Below are 19,029 nucleotides of genomic sequence, written 5' to 3' on the forward strand. Positions count from 1 at the left end.
TGCATATTGTTTGATAATAAAATAGCAGAATTAAAAAATTACAGTACACAAATTATACACATTCTTTATTCTTGTGGGTCTAAGCTTTCTTTGGGCTATGTCCAATTACTACTTAGTTTAATGTCTTGCCTACCTGTCGATTAGCCTCGACACATTTTGCATAGTGGACGTGTGTGTGAAGAAGAGGTGCGCGAAGGCAATCACGTGAATTGACCTAGACTCCTAGGCCTATTGTAGAAAGAATCGTATCGCGGTTGTTGTGTAATCAGATCACTTCTTGTTGCTATACGCCTGGGTGCACACGGAACAACAAATTTAACTGATGAATTATTCATGTTTATTTTGTGACGTTTCATGAGGGGGTCCCCAACTTATGTACGAAAAAAAAAATCGCTTCCCGGACCACCACCAATGGAACACACATTCAGATTTAACTGTTCTCCGTTATCGTAATTTTCAAACCAAAAAGCACGATTCAAATGAAACTCATCAAGTCCAACCTTAACCGAATGGCAAAGAAATGGAAAGTACATGTACATATATGCAGCTTGGTATCTGGATTTGTTATAAGGAATTACAACATACTTTCGTTTATGGAATTCTGCAGCCGAACTCCGTCCTGTATAAAAACTCACTGTTGAAGACAAACCCTTTAAAATATTATGCATTTCCAAAGCCAATTCGTTGTCGTCGTGAATCAACTGCCGATGAGCATCGGTAGCAATTTGTTGCACTGTTCTCGCCATCTTGTACAACTAATCGTCTTAGTATTAAATAACGATAAAGATGTAGATTGTTCCAATATAGATTGTTTATGAGTACGCTTTATGCACAAAAAACAACTGATGGCCAGACTTAATTATTGTAGTCACACTGAATTAAACAACAATCGAAAATTATATTTAGAATAACAATGACACATTCTTTATTTCTTCAAGTTAATTACATTAATATGCATAGGACATAACAAAAATAAATTGTGCAACCTCGTCTCCCGTACCGAAGAAATCGGCCCACAGTCTGATGACGAATTCTAATTGGTAGATCCAGTTGGTTTGGCTATATTATACACTACTTTAAAGCGGAATTTTAAAACTAATTTTAAGTATTGAGAACAACAATCAAATTGACGTTGACCTCCGTCGTTCATTTACTGAAGTGAAAACAATACTACCTGATAAATGTGACATTAAAAACCTATTTGCATAAAAATGCTAAACTACATAGTTATGATGTATAATGAAAACGATAAGAATTACCCAAAATGTATAACACAAAGAAATTGCAAAGAATAAAAAGCAGAAATACAATTATGAATATAGAATAAAGACATTGTCAAAGAAGTAATGGGCAAAATATTAACAGATAAATTCAAAGGTAGTCCAAGAAACATCGATCGAAGCATAGTGATCGATAATATTGATGATGATCAAATGTATACCAAATAAAGTAATTACGAAAACAATAACTACGATTCTGTTTCATTTTGTAAAACGAACCTGAGGTTTATAGTCCAGACAAAATATCAATAACTTACCTATTGACAACGAATAAATGCATGAACAAACATAAGCAGCGCACAATAAACATACAGTATACTATTTCTGCTTCTTTCTAACTACTGTATTGTTTTTTTTCCAAAGCATGAAGCTCATGTTTATCTTCTTTTGGTGATAATAGGTATATATCTTATCAAGTTTATTAAGTTCTGCATCAACTGGAATTTTTCTATTCACTAACACGGGTCGCTGCGTCACACTTTCAAATCCGGCAGCAGTGGCAATTCCCTTAAAGACTTCAGCAAAATCACCTCTACTATTGTCTCCATAGACCATGAGGGAACCTAGGCGCGCATTAGAGAGGAGCTCTCTCATGTTTGCTTCAAAAATTTGCAAGCGGCGGTTATCCGCTTCCGCATTTTGACGGCGGTTACCAATAACCGCACTTACAAACTTTATCAGTAGAATAACCTTGGCATCAGCGACAGAATCTAGCACATTTTGTGTCGGTCGAATGTTTATATCATATCCAATGTATTCCCCCATATTGATATTGTGAGCTTCGTCTGGATTCTTGCTCACAACGGCATCCCAGGATGTCTTCCATTCACAGTATTTATCAATAATCGTTGCGTTAAGAACAACATTTCGGTTGTCATTATCTCTTCTCAGCAAATCTTTCAAGTACCTGCAAAATCCAAGTACATCAGTACCGGGACCTCCACCAATAGAGCAAACATTAATTCCTTCTAAATGATTATTTTCAAACCAACAATCACGATTTACATGAAACAAATTAAGTCCAATCTTAACCGAATGACAAAGAGCTGGAAAGTACAGAAACATATATGCCGCTTGATATCTGTATTCGTTATATGGGACTTGTAGATTTTGTCCCCGCCAGAAGATATTCTGTGTGTTAGACAAATATTTTAAAGCACCACGAATTATATCACGTAGTGCGTTGTCTTGTAAGAGTAAATCTAGATGTACAGCAGCAGCAAGTTGTTGCACCGGTTCGACTTGTGGTTGCACCGGGTCTGCTGGTGGTTGCACCGGGTCTGCTGGTGGTTCCGGCGGGTCTGCTGGTGGTTGCACCGGGTCTGCTGGTGGTTCCGCCGGGTCTGCTGGTGGTTCCGCCGGGTCTGCTGGTGGTTCCGCCTGATTTCCATCATTGTTTAAATTCAAACCCTCTAGACCAGCGACCTGATCATCCGCCATCTTCCCCAAACAAATGGGTGTTTTTATTATAACAATAAAATGTCGGTTTCCCCAGAATACAAACTAAAGTATTTTGGATGATTCGAAGATTATTAATGTTCAAGTACACACTGCTGTATGCACAAAATGCAATCTGATGACCAGAGTAAAATGATTGACTCAACACACTTTCACACTGAAATAATTATTGATTACTTCGAAAAACGTCAATTCTATTTTGAATAACAATAACACAATGTTTTCATTCATCAAATGTATTCATACATTTATGGGAATTAAAATAAAACCAATATTTAGAACAATGTGAACAACCCTAAATAGATGAGCTGATGATGCTGGCTCTATTGTCAAGTGTGAATTTTCTAAAGAAAACCAACTGTGCTTCCCTAGGGCAGTATATGTGATACTAGCCAATGAGAAATGCTATATTATTGACACTTTAGTGTGCAACAAAATTAAATCAATATTCAAAACATTGTGAAGCATGAATAGATAAACCAGTGGTGTTGGCTCTATTGTTCCATCTTCATGACAGTGTGGGGAGGAGGAGAGAGAGAGAAAGGAGAGGAAGAGATTGGGGGGGGGGGGGGGGGGGCGGAAGAGAGAATGTGCGAATTTGCAAAACAAAGGCATTGCTTCTCTCAGTACTGTACTGTACGTGACATCCTGTGAGAGTATATTTGCTACTTCATAATTTTCAAATATTATTACGGTAGAACAACTATCTTTTAATACTAAGTGTCTGTTTTGGGAATAAATACTCTCTCATAAATAAGTCCATCTCATTCAGAGCCAAGTCAGCATGTAATGTATGTGATATCCTGTGACAGCCTGTGTACTTTATTCATAGTACATAATTTTCAAATATTATTACGGTAGAACAACTATCTTTTTACTAAGAGTCTGTTTAGGGAATAAATACTCTCTCATAAATAAGTCCATCTCATTTAGAGCCAAGTCAGCATGTAATTTCACAACATCATCCCTTTCGGTCGCTAAAATGTGTTTCAAAGTACGATACAAATCTAGCAGACTTGATTCAAGTACTGACATGGCCTCTTTTGAATTGATTCCACTTTGTTTGGTTTTTTTTTCACTAAACTACATTCAGGTGTCGGTGAGTTGTTTATGTCATATCCAATGTATTGTATATCGATACGGCGAGCCTCGTTTAGGTTATTTTCCTTTTATTCAGTTTATACCAATTGTTTGTCACCGATATAAAGGTGCAAGTTCAAAATAAATATTATTATTATTATACAAAACACTGTGAACGCTGACTCTATTGTCAGAAATAAGAATGTGTAAATTATTGGCTAAACCAACAAAAGCTTGAGCAAGGCTTAAGTCAGCATCCAGAATAACATTAGTACAGCAAAACATTTTAATGAGATGCAAATAATCTTGATGCACAGTGAAGTTTAATTAATTAATTACTTTCTATTGCTTCTGTTGTATGTAAATTCCATAAACAATCTATCACCGCATGCTTTTACAGTACTATTACCTTTCTTTAAGCCAATACGCTGTATCCGTTTACCATATTAAAAGTATATAGCAATTCTATATTCGTCAAACAAAATGCTGTTTGACTTGTAAATTACAGTATTTATTAATAGCTATACTGAGTATATACACTCTCACGTACATGGAATCTTAATAGCTATACCGAGTATATACACTCTCACGTACATGGAATCTTAATAGCTATACTGAGTATATACACTCTCACGTACATGGAATCTTAATAGCTATACTGAGTATATACACTATCACGTACATGGAATCTTAATAGCTATACTGAGTATACACACTCTCACGTACATGGAATCTTAATAGCTATACTGAGTATATACACTCTCACGTACATGGAATCTTAATAGCTATACTGAGTATATACACTCTCACGTACATGGAATCTTAATAGCTATACTGAGTATACACACTCTCACGTACATGGAATCTTAATAGCTATACTGAGTATACACACTCTCACGTACATGGAATCTTAATAGCTATACTGAGTATATACACTCTCACGTACATGGAATCTTAATAGCTATACTGAGTATATACACTCTCACGTACATGGAATCTTAATAGCTATACTGAGTATATACACTCTCACGTACATGGAATCTTAATAGCTATACTGAGTATACACACTCTCACGTACATGGAATCTTAATAGCTATACTAAGTATATACACTCTCACGTACATGGAATCTTAATAGCTATACTGAGTATATACACTCTCACGTACATGGAATCTTAATAGCTATACTGAGTATATACACTCTCACGTACATGGAATCTTAATAGCTATACTGAGTATATACACTCTCACGTACATGGAATCTTAATAGCTATACTGAGTATATACACTCTCACGTACATGGAATCTTAATAGCTATACTGAGTATATACACTCTCACGTACATGGAATCTTAATAGCTATACTGAGTATATACACTCTCACGTACATGGAATCTTAATAGCTATACTGAGTATATACACTCTCACGTACATGGAATCTTAATAGCTATACTGAGTATACACACTCTCACGTACATGGCATCTTAATAGCTATACTGAGTATATACACTCTCACGTACATGGAATCTTAATAGCTATACTGAGTATACACACTCTCACGTACATGGAATCTTAATAGCTATACTGAGTATATACACTCTCACGTACATGGAATCTTAATAGCTATACTGAGTATATACACTCTCACGTACATGGAATCTTAATAGCTATACTGAGTATATACACTCTCACGTACATGTAATCTTAATAGCTATACTGAGTATATACACTCTCACGTACATGGAATCTTAATAGCTATACTGAGTATACACACTCTCACGTACATGGAATCTTAATAGCTATACTGAGTATATACACTCTCACGTACATGGAATCTTAATAGCTATACTGAGTATATACACTCTCACGTACACGTAATCTTAATAGCTATACTGAGTATATACACTCTCACGTACATGGAATCTTAATAGCTATACTGAGTATATACACTCTCACGTACATGGAATCTTAATAGCTATACTGAGTATACACACTCTCACGTACATGGAATCTTAATAGCTATACTGAGTATATACACTCTCACGTACATGGAATCTTAATAGCTATACTGAGTATACACACTCTCACGTACATGGAATCTTAATAGCTATACTGAGTATATACACTCTCACGTACATGGAATCTTAATAGCTATACTGAGTATACACACTCTCACGTACATGGAATCTTAATAGCTATACTGAGTATACACACTCTCACGTACATGGAATCTTAATAGCTATACTGAGTATACACACTCTCACGTACATGGAATCTTAATAGCTATACTGAGTATACACACTCTCACGTACATGGAATCTTAATTTCCTTTCTGAATAAATCCTTTTGTTAATTATTTGCAAAATTTGTTTTTATAACTATCAATTTATATTAGACAATTTCAAGTAATTGTTCTTACTATAAACATTGTATAAAGAATTATAATCAAATAAACCCAAATAAAATGCCAACAACTATAAAAGGTTTTTACATAAAACTAATTACTGCAACAGATACTTATATTTATTAAGTTAATATACAATACCTTTACATTAGAATTCCTAGGCTAAAATCACAAAAACCGCAAGACCAAAACAAGGCTAGAATCCCAATTTAAATTAAATTTCAAATGAAAACAATCAGAAACTAAGTTGATAGAGTTTTATATTGTAATGCGTAGTAGTGTAGTACTGTATAATTAAAAAGTGCGTCTCGAATTAGAATTATCGAAGATAGAAAAGTATGGTATAACAATAAAAACAGTGAAGTTTAAACGGAATAAATAATAGCCGTCTTGGAAAATGTATGTTTAAATGTTATAGCGCCATCTATACTAAACCTCTCGATATTTCATTTCATAAGTTTTGCAGATATAATAATGTGACAAATCAAACTTCGTTTTTTTTCCAAAGCATAAAGCTCATCCTTAGATTCATCTGGTGCCACCAATGATAATTTGCATCCAAATCATCCAGAGCTCCATCATCTTCAATGGAAAATTCCTGGTGGAAAGATTTCGACAAGCGCATAAAATCTGCACCTATGGCAATACGTTCAAAGATTTCAGTAGAACCACCGCCACTATTGTCTCCGTAGATCAAGTACGTATTTGGAGCTGCGTTACGCAGGAGATCTGTCAGGTTTTGCTCAAAGTTTGGCAATCCTGTAACTGCGCTTACAAACTTGAAGAGCAGTATAAATTTCGCTTCAGCAACATGTCTTGTTATATCTTCTCTTAACGGGTCATTTATATCATGTGGATAGTACAACGTCGTTGCGATGCGATCAACGTCATCCAAATTATCCCGAATGACATCATTGGCTTGACACCATCCATCAGTGTATTTATCAATAATGATTGCATCAATAGCCAATTGTTGGATGTCTCCATTTTCTTGCATGAAATCTCGCATGAATCTACAAAATCCAATTACATCAGTTCCTGGACCTCCTCCAATGGAGCAAACCTTCAGAGGGAACCGAGGTTGTTGATCGTCATTATCTTGGTTTAAACAATCAGGAGGTAAATTCAACCTGTCAAGTCCATACTTCACCGAATGACAAAGAGATGAAAAATACAGATACACATATGCTGCTGCGTATTCAGGCTGGTTATAATTAATTTCAACATGGTCTGGATTATTGTATGCTTCAATCAAATTCGATATGATATTAGGCATTTGCAAAGCTAATTCGTTATTGTCAATAATAAACATTAAATCTTGATGAGCACCAGCAGCAATTTCTTGAACTGATTTTGCCATCTTGCACAAACAAATCGTATTGGTAATTGATAACGATAAAGATGTCAGTTTTTCAAAATATGTAAAATACAGTATTCTCGGGATGCTAAGTGTATGCTTGTGTACGCTGTATGCCCAAAATACAATCTGGTGACTCTGTAGCCAGGTGACGCCTAAAACTGATGAAACTTTTACACTGAATTGAACATCAATCGACAATTCTATTAGAATAACAATCAAAAATGGTTTTATTTGTCAAGTTTATTCATACATTAATGTGCATTAGGCCGTATAACAAAAATACTAATTGCTTAGCGTCGCCTCCCCAACCAAAGAAATCAATATACCTGTAGGAGAGTACAGAACAATGTGAACACTGAACAAATCAACAGATAATGCTGACTCCATTGTCTTCAGTGGAAATGTGTGTGAAGAAGTAAGAAAAAGCTGGTGCTGGTGCTTTACAAGAGTGGTATACGTGATACTAACACAAGAAATAGATGCCATGGCGTCATATGGATGATAGTTTATTCATAATAATATATTAAATATATTATCATATATCAATATAAAAAACATCTGAAAACTCTGAATGAATTAGCTGGTGATACTGGTGCTATGGTAGAACAACTATTTTAATACTAAGTTGTAATGTGAATTTGATACATACATTTTAACTTTTTGATGTCATTTTTATATTTAATATTGTAATTTTATTTGGCTGCAAATGTATTTAACTTGTTCAAAAATAAAGATACTATGATATTTAATGCACAGAAACAAGTCGAATAAAACATAAATGCTGTTTTAGTTGTGAATTACAGTACAGTATTTAATAACAATTTTACCGATATCGAGTAGTGATATTGTCAAACATAAGAGTTCTTAAAAAATTCCACTTTCACACAGAATTTAGGCGCTTACAAAATTGACTACAACCATCTAAAATCTACTTTCTAAATTTTAAATATCCAATTTAATTAAAATATGTCAAACACAAATTTGCAGTAAAAATGATACATGGTTACGATAAAAAAAAAAGATATCGAAATTATACACACAAAAATAACAGCAATTGCACAAAACGAGCAGGATAAAAGCAGATACAATGAATACAACTAAAGAGCAAAGAGCTATAACTTGAGACAATACACAATGGTAGTCACAGAAACGTCGATCGAAGGAATTTAAATATATTGTAAATTGTTACACTTGGAAACCTCTAATAAATCCGCCATAAATTCAATTTAAAAGGCAATACATTCAATAAACTAAGACGTTTTGGAAAAAAGAAAACAACATATGCCACTACCAAATAAAAGCAAGCTCGGATTTTGTTTCATATTTTGTAAAATGGGCCTAAAATATATTTTTAAGGAGACAATATACTTTATCAATGTTAAACCTAACAACGAATGAATGTATTTTTCCCAATGCTTCCTTTAGTTGAAAGCTAGGCCTACTCAAAAGATGCAACAACATATATCTTAATCAACTATTAATTGTTTTTGACAAATCATAAATATCATCTTTACCCTCTTTTGGTGGTAATACGTATACTCCACATCAAGATTATTATGTTCTTCATCTGTTGGAATTCGGCTTTCCACGGTCATGTACTCTTGAACTCTTCTAAATCCTGCTCCAATGGCAATTACTTCGAATTCGTGACAACGTCGACGACTATTGTCTCCATAGACCAAGTACGAACCTTGCCTTGCACGACTGAGGAGGGCTTTCATGTTTACCTTAAAATAAGGCAATTGGTCCACTGCGCTTACAAACTTGATCAGTAGAATAACCTTTGCATTAGCGACAGATTGTAACACGGCATTTGTTGGTTGGTCGTTTATATCATATCTAATGTACTGTTGCATATCGATTTGACCAGCTTCGTTTACAACGGCTTCCGGGACTTGATTCCAGACTTGATTCCAGACTTGCTGCCAGACTTGCTGCCATTCACTGTATTTGTCAATAACCGTTGCATTAAGAACCAATCTTCGGTTTATCCCACGTAAAATTAAGTACCTATAAAATCCAAGTACATCAGTTCCCGGACCTCCTCCGATAGAACAAACATTCAGCCTTAACGGTTCTTCCGGTCTTCCCGGTACATTTTCAAAAAAAGTATTTACATCTAAATTAAACTTGTCAAGTCCATATTTAACCGAATGACAAAGAGCTGGAAAATACAGAAACATATATGCAGCTTGGTACCTGTTGTTGTCATATGGAACTTGTAGATTGTGTCTTCGCCAGCTTTTACTGTGTGCATTAGACAAAAAGGTTAAAACACCACGAATTATATTTAAACGTTCAGGGTCATCCATTAAAAATAAATGTTGATGTACAACAACAGCAATTTGTTGCGGTTGCACCAGGTCTGCTGGTTGCACCGGGTCTGCTGGTTGCACTGGGTCTGCTGGTTGCACCGGGTCTGCTGGTTGCACCGGGTCTGCTGGTTGCACCGGGTCTGCTGGTTGCACCGGGTCTGCTGGTTGCACCGGGTCTGCTGGTTGCACCGGGTCTGCTGGTTGCACCGGGTCTGCTGGTTGCACCGGGTCTGGTTGTTGCACCGGGTCTGGTTGTTGCACCGGGTCTGGTTGTTGCACCGGGTCTGGTTGTTGCACCGGGTCTGGTTGTTGCACCGGGTCTGGTTGTTGCACCGGGTCTGGTTGTTGCACCGGGTCTGCTTGTTGCACCGGGTCTGCTTGTTGCACCGGGTCTGCTTGTTGCACCGGGTCTGCTTGTTGCACCGGGTCTGCTTGTTGCACCGGGTCTGGTTGTTGCACTGGGTCTGCTTGTTGCACTGGGTCTGGTTGTTGCACCGGGTCTGCTTGTTGCACTGGGTCTGCTTGTTGCACTGGGTCTGCTTGTTGCACTGGGTCTGCTTGTTGCACTGGGTCTGGTTGTTGCACTGGGTCTGCTTGTTGCACTGGGTCTGGTTGTTGCACCGGGTCTGCTGGTTGCACCGGGTCTGGTTGTTGCACCGGGTCTGGTTGTTGCACTGGGTCTGCTTGTTGCACTGGGTCTGGTTGTTGCACTGGGTCTGGTTGTTGCACCGGGTCTGCTGGTTGCACCCGTTCGACTGGTGCTTCCGCCCGATTTCCATCATTATTTAAGTTCAAACCCTCTAGACCACCGACAATATGTTCTATCTGATCATCACCTCGTTGTTCCGCCATCTTCCACAAACAAATGAGTGTTTTTTATTATAACAATAAAATGTCGGTTTCTCCAGAATACAAACTAAAGTATTTTGGATGATTCGAAGATTATTAATGTTCAAGAACACACTGCTGTATGCACAAAATGCAATCTGATGAGCAGACAAAAATGATTTGCGCACTTACAATTTCACACGGCAATGATTAATGACTTCAAAAAACGTAAATTCTATTTTGAATAACAATAACACAATGTTTTCATTCATCAAATGTATTCATGCATTTATAGGAATTAAAATAAAACCAATATTTAGAACAATGTGAACCCTAAATAGATAAGCTGATGATGCTGGCTCTAATTGTCCAATGTGAATTTGCTAAAGAAAGCCAGCTGTGCTTCCCTAGGGCAGTATACGTGATAATAACCAATGGAAATACTATATTATTGACACTTTAATGTCCAATAAAATCAAATCAATATTCAAAACATTGTGAACCATGAATAGATAAACCAGTGGTGTTGGCTCTATTGTTCCATCTCCATGACAGTGTGGGGAGGGGAGAGAGAGGAGGGGAGGGAGGGGAGGGGGAGAGAGAGAAAGGAGAGGGAGAGGGGGGGGGGGTGGAAGAGAGAATGTGCGAATTTGCAAAACAAAGGCATTGCTTCTCTCAGTACTGTACTGTACGTGACATCCTGTGACAGTGTATTTGCTACTTCATAATTTTCAAATACTATTACGGTAGAACAACTATCTTTTAATACTAAGTGTCTGTTTAGGAAATAAATACTCTCTCATAAATAAGTCCATCTCATTCAGAGCAAAATCAGCATGTAATGTACAGTATGTGACATCCTGTGAACTTTATTCATACATAATTTTCAAATATTATTACGGTAGAACAACTATCTTTTTACTAAGTGTCTGTTTAGGGAATAAGTACTCTCTCATAAATAAGTCCATCTCATTTAGAGCCAACTCAGCATGTAATTTCACAACATCATCATTTTCGGTCGCTAAAATGTGCTTCAAAGAACGATACAAATCTAGCAGACTTGATTCAAGTACTGACATGGCCTCTTCACCAAGTCCTCTAAGCATTAGCGTAACTACGTTCACACACGCCCTCTTTACGATAATCTCGGAGTCGGTTTTTAAGATTGACACTAAGCAGTTCATGACCTGAAAGAGTTTTAAAAAGTAAAGAAATAAAACAAAAATAATAAATGAAATATAAATTTCGAATTACTATATAACTTTAAAATAAAATGTAATAACAAAAAAGATCGACGTTTCGGAACCATCATGGAACCAATCTCAAGAACAATGATAGAAAATACAAATTATTGAATTTCTTTGTATCTATAGAAACAATAAAAACAATAGCAATACTTTTGAGAATAATTTAAATAATTTTATTTTTTTTTAAATCTTGTGTCTGTTTTGTCCTATAAAACGTATTACCACCTCTCAAGAGGACAACGATTTTCACTTTTGGCAATCCTTATTCCCTAAAAAAATTTATTTTTAAATAAATAAAATTTACCTCATAAATTACCGAGCCTAAAGAAAACCTGAGAAGTTTGCAGACTTCTCCAAGGTTGGTTAGACTACTGGCACGGAGATCAGAATCAGGGTGTTTGGTGACCGTCAGTATGCAATTTAGGAGATCTTGTCTGTAGTGCGGTACCAACTCACCTACAACAACAAAAATCAAAAATATTACATAGTATTTAAGAATACTGAGTAATGATAGGCTTACTACAGTATTGTAATTGTTCATGGTAATTGAAAAGGTAACACAATAAAAATGATTTCACATTTACTTTCATCATTATTGCTGGGAGTGAACCCCATGGACAACAGGCCACGAATACCCCTTTCAGATCCTGCCTATGACCCTGTATCCCCTATAAAAGAACTCAAATCAATTCTACAATTTTTCATGCAAAGTTTCTGACTTTTATTTAATGGCATTTGGTAGGTTAACTGGATCGTAAACAAATATTTCTTACCCAAGTTTCTTGTGGCCTTTACAAGTGATTCCCCAATCTTCATTCTTATTTCTGCATCACAGCCAGCTTGTCTAGAATTTGCATATTCTTCACATAAGGCTGGTATAACTTGATCTGGATACACATCAGCCATTGCTTCAAGACCTCGTATGGCAGCCAAATAAATATAGGAATCATCATCAGTAAGCTTCTCTTTGAAGATCACAAATAAAGTGTCTTTCTTCTGCATGGCTTTTGGATCTTTGGCATGAAGTAACTTAGAAAGAGCTATTAAAGCATGACCTCTTACTGGTAGCAGAGGGTCAAAGAGATCTTTATATGCTTCATCAAATGACTCGCTGACAATTTCTTCATCAGGTTCCTCCTTTGTTTTCCTCGTCTTAGTGGTACCATCAGATACTGGAAGATGTTTTAACTCAGTTGAACGAAGTGAGTCTTTGCTGCTGTGTGAGAGCTTCTTCGGTTTTTGTCCAAGAACCGTTTCATTTGGCATTTCTTTTCTGACCTGCTCTTTACTCTCAACTACTGCATCATTTTCACCAGAACACGACTTAGGAGAATGTTTATCTTGGAGGCTTAACAAATCTTTTGCCTGTTTTGCCAATTCTGATTTCATTCTGGGACGGACATCCTTTGGTGCATCAACCTTTAAAGCACCATGTGTGCCTATGCTGATTAGTAAATTCAATGCCATCTCTTTCAAATATTCATTACCATAATTGTCTGCAATTACAGTGAGCAGGGGAAGAAGTGAAGACAGCATCTTCTTTAAATCTTTCTCAACCTATCAAAGCAAAATTTATTATTTATATAGTAATTAAAAATGAACAGTGGGCTATGTAGTAGACTTTAAATTACACATATCACATGTACTGTATCTATAATTTAGTGTGCATGCATTCACCTATCTAGAGCTGTAACTGTAAGATCATGATTTAACTGCAATATACTTTACTTTGTATAAAATCGAAAATGAATGGGTTTGAATTATTGTAGGTACAGCACCACAGGTTTAATAACCTTTATGGTCCTATTCTCATCTCTGCAAACATTTACCAGGCAATATACTTACAACAGTGTTCTATTGTAATATACAGTAATACTTTAACCAATTTTTACCTGCTTGATATCAGCTACAATGAGGCCAAGCAATCCTAAAGCCATACTCAGGGTCTCATCCTCAAACATTGCAGAGTTTTCCTGACTCCTTGTGCGCTCCATACCTTTACACACACGCTGTAATGTAGCCTCAATGAAAGCTATCATCTGTTTTTTATTCTCCAAGACATCTGGTCCCATTTCATCACAAATTTTAGCGACCAGATTCAAAACCACTAGAGCGTGTTGAATATTGTGAAGCTTATCTGATTGGTCAATTTCAAATTGTAATAAGACTTCGGAAACGGGAGGCTTTTCGCTGGTATGCACAGCGTCATCTTCTGTATTGCTACTCATAATATTAGTTAATTCCTGATACATATAAAAAGAAATACTGATTAAATGTATCGCATATATTTTTACTATACACATTCACCAGCAAGTAACTTGCCAAATTATACAGGATGGATAAACTACTGTATTTCACACTATTTTGATTTAAAGGTAAAAATACTTACATTTAAAACTGCAATAAAAAAGTCTCCCATTAACTTGTTCATTTTTGATTTTCCAAAAATTTCAAATAATACGGTTGCGGCTACATCCTGGTCACCAACAACATCTATAGAAGCTGTTTCAGAAGATCTACAGTAGGAAAAATATAACAAATGGTTAAACCATTTTGTGCAGTGTGCAAAAACCTTTTTCCTTAGTACTGTATTTACTTTAAATTAACTAAGGTCTAGTATTATACGCAAAAGGCTACTAAAACTAATTGCAATGACAGTTTCCATTCTAGTGGCTATTTCAATAACTGGAGTAGTCAGTGAAGCTATCACAACATCTAGAACAACAATAAAAAAAACCTAGCTATCAACCATAATAGATAATACATCATAAAGAAAAATATTGGTCGGACGTCTTAATTACAACCTTTGACACCGTTTATTGTCAGGGCTCGTCGGCTGTAAATAGCCTGACACAGGATTTAGCCCAGACAGGCATGACAACTGCTAATTTCAGACACACAAAACAGTTCTAGACCTTTAACAACCCAAAGACAGGGCAGGTGCTAGAAGTTTGTGTGGATCCTAACCTAAGCCTAACATTTTACCTTTTTCAGTTCTTGATGTCATGCACAAATTCTTCTAAATTCTTCTATTAATTCTTCTAAAAATTTTATTTAACAATTCTACTTTTCTAGGGTATATCCTCTCGATATTCTATGCTTTACATTTTCTTGACTTATTTTTTACGTAGTACTGTAAAAAGTGCTCATACTCTTCCAGGCAAAATACAGTAAGCAGCTAAATGGATCTTGTCGGAGAATACAAAACGTGCTTTAAAGTTGGCAACAAAACTGTCCTCAACACAGTTCAATAATATGTCCTATAATTAGAGAAAAGCTTGCAACATACCCATTATCCTCAGAAACTGCAACAATAGCACCTCCAGCTGACCCTGGCAGAAAATTGAGATGCGGAGACATGACATCCAAATGAGAGTTATGTTGGAGAAGTGTTAGATGCTGAAGGACTTGGATAGAAATTGAGGTATCGGTCATCTTGAAATACTGATGGATTAGGTCTTCTACTGGTGATCTGAGAATCATAAATTTTAACTTAATTGGAGACTTATTACCGTAAATGTTGAGAGTGAACAATGGAAATCTGTGCATACTTACAAACCAATCAGTGTTGTGTTGTTAAATCATAGAGTACAGTAATAATCTCTAAGAGAAACTTAACAGTTCTTTTCAGAACTAATATACATGGTGTACCGCAAACTTTATATCAATCTCTATGGTTACAATGGTTACATACACCAGACCAAATTAAGAAAATCTCACTCTCTACAAAAGATTATTATAAATACATCTTTTCATGGCAATTTTTTTTTTTAAAGTTTTTAAAAGATTAACATTTCTTTACCTTAGATGAGATATTCCATTATTCAAAAATATGCAAAGTTTAAAGAGAGGATGTATGATTGGTTGGATTGACTGAAGAAGGTCATGTGATGCTTCTGATCCACCAATCACGTACACTCTATGAAGACTATCAATGCATGATGACAGTGAATTTTCAAGTACTACAATGCTTCCTGGACTTGACAGAGTGTTTATGTCTGTGTAAAAAAAATAAGACAAATATGAGCACATCTATCTTCCTACAAACTTACTATAAAGCTCTGTTTACACTATCAAAATTTATATGACAAAAAAATGTGATGTGCCAATATATAGATATGATGATGTCATATCACTACCATATTTGGGTATATCACCACCATATTTGAGCACATCACACTTTTTTTGTCAAACTAGTTTGATAGTGTAGACAGAGCTTAAGAACTAGAGAGTCAATCCAACACATCAAGACATTTATCCAAGAAAAGACATCAATCAGATATGCCAGTTTGAATTGACACCAACTAGTCACGTACACCATTAAGGGTCTTTCACACATGTTCCGGCACAGTTCCGATCCGGTGCCGCCAAATCAAATCGAACGTCAATGTTGTTTCATTTTTACGATGCATGACAAGGCTATGTTCCAATCAATATGAGCATAGAAACAAAACATTGACATTCGATTTGATTTTCTAGCACCGTGACGGAATAAGTGTGAAAGACCCTTTACACATGCTGGAAGCGTGTTGAGAGAGAAAACTTTCAACCTACACAATGAGAAGTAAGTTCATACCTTTGTGAACACATTTTAGTAAAGGCTCTTGTAACGGATGAATGAGCAATTCTAAGGCCAGTTGATAGTGCCTTGTAATGACATTATTGATGAAGGAACAAGCTATTCTGAGGAACTTCTTCATCGTAAGAACATCTTTGCATGCGACTAAATCAAGAACCTGATAGACGCACAGAGAATATAATATTAGGGATACTAAGAATTAGAGGCCTGTTTCTTCTGGGTTTTTTTTTATTGGTCAAGATTTATGGACCCTCTTCTAATTTTTGTATAACATCAAATCCGATAACCCAAGCCAATTAGATTCAAGGATCGTTATTAATGTATACTGTAACTGGAAAGTTGACTGTCTTTGGCAATAGATAATTATTCATACATAGATACATTTTTTTAATGGAAAAGGCAAAATTTTAAGTGATTTTTTGTGAACTTAAAACAACAAATAAGACAAACCTGTGGGCATATGCTTTGATAGTAGACATCTAGTGGTATATGTTTAGGACAATTTACCAGAAGTTTGCCAATCATCTCACATTGTTTCCAGTTACCATCACCTAAAAAGAAAAAGTAAAATAAATGATTTTGTATTATGCACTTTGTCAATTGTATGACCCACTATACAACCCCCGGGAGAGGTGCGTCATTTGTCCCATGTGGATCATACCTTATGAATACCATGACGCACCCATGCGTCAATAATGTGACTTACCTTTAAGTTACCATGACGCACCCATTTTGACGCACTGTGACCATGTTTTTTATGATATTTTGGGTGGTAAGGTGACGGACATTGACACACCATTGGTCATTGATTTGATTTGACGTACCATCTAGGTTTTTTTACGCACTCATGTGTCGGTAATTATTTGTAAATGACGCACCCATGACGCACCTACCCCGGGGGTCATATAGTTGGTCATACAATTGACAAGTGCATTACATCCAAATACAAAACGATAATACTAATTAATAGTCTAAACATATTTGATCTTTAGTTATTCATACTGTACCTCCTGTGCAATGGAGTATACCACTGAGAACATTGTAAACACCATCAGGTTTCATCAATCTCTCTGAGAGCAGCTTTCCACATGCTTTACGGAGCCAAGCAGGAGCTGGTGACAGAGGGCTCTTTTGTTTTGTTCCACTAGTCTTTAATGGACCACCTTGAAGAAGAAGTAGTTCACGAATCACCATTGGTTGATAGAGTTTGTTTAGAAGAGCGTCCAACTCTTTCCTCCAAATATGCCGATCATCTGTCAGATTGTCTGTTATTGCTAAGGAACTTTCTGCCAGTTGACCTTCTGAAGTTCCTGAAGAACTAGCCAATCGGTCTTCTGATACAACTGAAGAACCTGCCAAAGGATCATCTGGTGTCCTTTTTGCACCAGGTACAGGAATTTGTTTGCGAAATGGCTTAAAACTCAATTGTAACAAAGCAGCTAGGAAATCATTTAAGAACTTAGAAAGAATAACACTTCCTAAAGTTGTCACTTTTGTACACTCCAGCAAAATGTTCAACACTTTGACAAGATTCTGTTTCTTGTTCATATCTGAAAATGTTCTTGTCTCTGTCAAAAACTCACTAAATTCTGATCGCATTGATAGTGGAATACCAACACCGGCATCAAGGTTTGGAGAGATTCCGAGACAAACAATGAATTGGGTTAAAGTGGTGACAATTTTTTGATCACTGATACTAAGTGCATCTGGTGCGAGTGGTGGGGCATAATCATGTGGTCGTTTCTTTATAAAAGCTTCATTTTCTTTTTGTTTTTTCTTCTCTTGTTTGATATTTAACAGCAATGATCGTTTTAGACAAAGTAATAGTTGTGAACAGGTTTCAAGGAAGAGGGAGACATATTCTGATGATTTTTCAAATTGTTCATATTTTGGTAAAGATTGGTGTAATTCAGAAAACCTGTCTTCATGAATTTTACTGTGTAATTCTTTTAGATTTATCTGGAAAAGACTTGACAATCCATATTCAGTGACAGCTGCAAAAAAAACATTATCCAAAATTATATTTATTATATAAATATAATTTATAAATAAAACATATGATTAATATAACGTTTGTTAAGGCTATGCCTACAATTCAGAACGCTGTTAGTGTCAGAGAGTAAAGTTTAGGCCTCTAGCTCTAGACTGGCCACTGCACTACGCGGTGTACTGACGATCGGGACCACGGACGATTGTGCCCAGGCGACGATCGGGCCCAAAGCGTGAGACTACGCGCTAGTCATCCCGTCTACCAAACCTAGCTAGGCTGGGCTAGTAGGCCTACTGTAAACTACCTAGGCCGATACGAAGAAGGCTGGCTTGTATATATTTAATTCTATACTTAATAATTCTAATATAATAATAATGCAAGGTTATCTCACTAATATTTTCTGGTTTTTGCTGGATAGGTGAAACGAGAATTGTTATTGCATGAAGCACGTCGCGACTACTGTATGCCGCCATGTTATTAAATTGAAAAT

The 19,029-nt window shown here is 36.2% G+C and overlaps 2 protein-coding genes across 2 annotated transcripts; both read right to left on the reverse strand.

The window, feature by feature from the left end:
- Positions 1–350: 350 nt before the first annotated feature.
- Positions 351–2,835, reverse strand: LOC140056864 (uncharacterized). Its single transcript, XM_072102373.1, has one exon. It carries the CDS (start codon positions 2,718–2,720, stop codon positions 1,599–1,601), a length of 1,122 nt encoding a protein of 373 aa, XP_071958474.1. The 5' UTR covers positions 2,721–2,835; the 3' UTR covers positions 351–1,598.
- An 8,748-nt stretch (positions 2,836–11,583) lies between these two features.
- On the reverse strand, positions 11,584–19,012 carry LOC140057730 (transport and Golgi organization protein 6 homolog). Its single transcript, XM_072103450.1, has 11 exons — positions 18,931–19,012; positions 17,557–18,543; positions 17,000–17,100; positions 16,547–16,706; positions 15,773–15,968; positions 15,260–15,442; positions 14,360–14,486; positions 13,863–14,213; positions 12,744–13,527; positions 12,275–12,426; positions 11,584–11,910 (listed from the first exon to the last, which is right to left on the reverse strand). Exons 1-11 carry the CDS (start codon positions 19,010–19,012, stop codon positions 11,620–11,622), a joined length of 3,414 nt encoding a protein of 1,137 aa, XP_071959551.1. The 3' UTR covers positions 11,584–11,619.
- Between the last annotated feature and the right edge of the window lie 17 nt (positions 19,013–19,029).

The sequence above is a fragment of the Antedon mediterranea genome, chromosome 8 (genome assembly GCF_964355755.1).
Source record: "Antedon mediterranea chromosome 8, ecAntMedi1.1, whole genome shotgun sequence".
Classification (NCBI taxonomy): Eukaryota; Metazoa; Echinodermata; class Crinoidea; order Comatulida; family Antedonidae; genus Antedon; species Antedon mediterranea.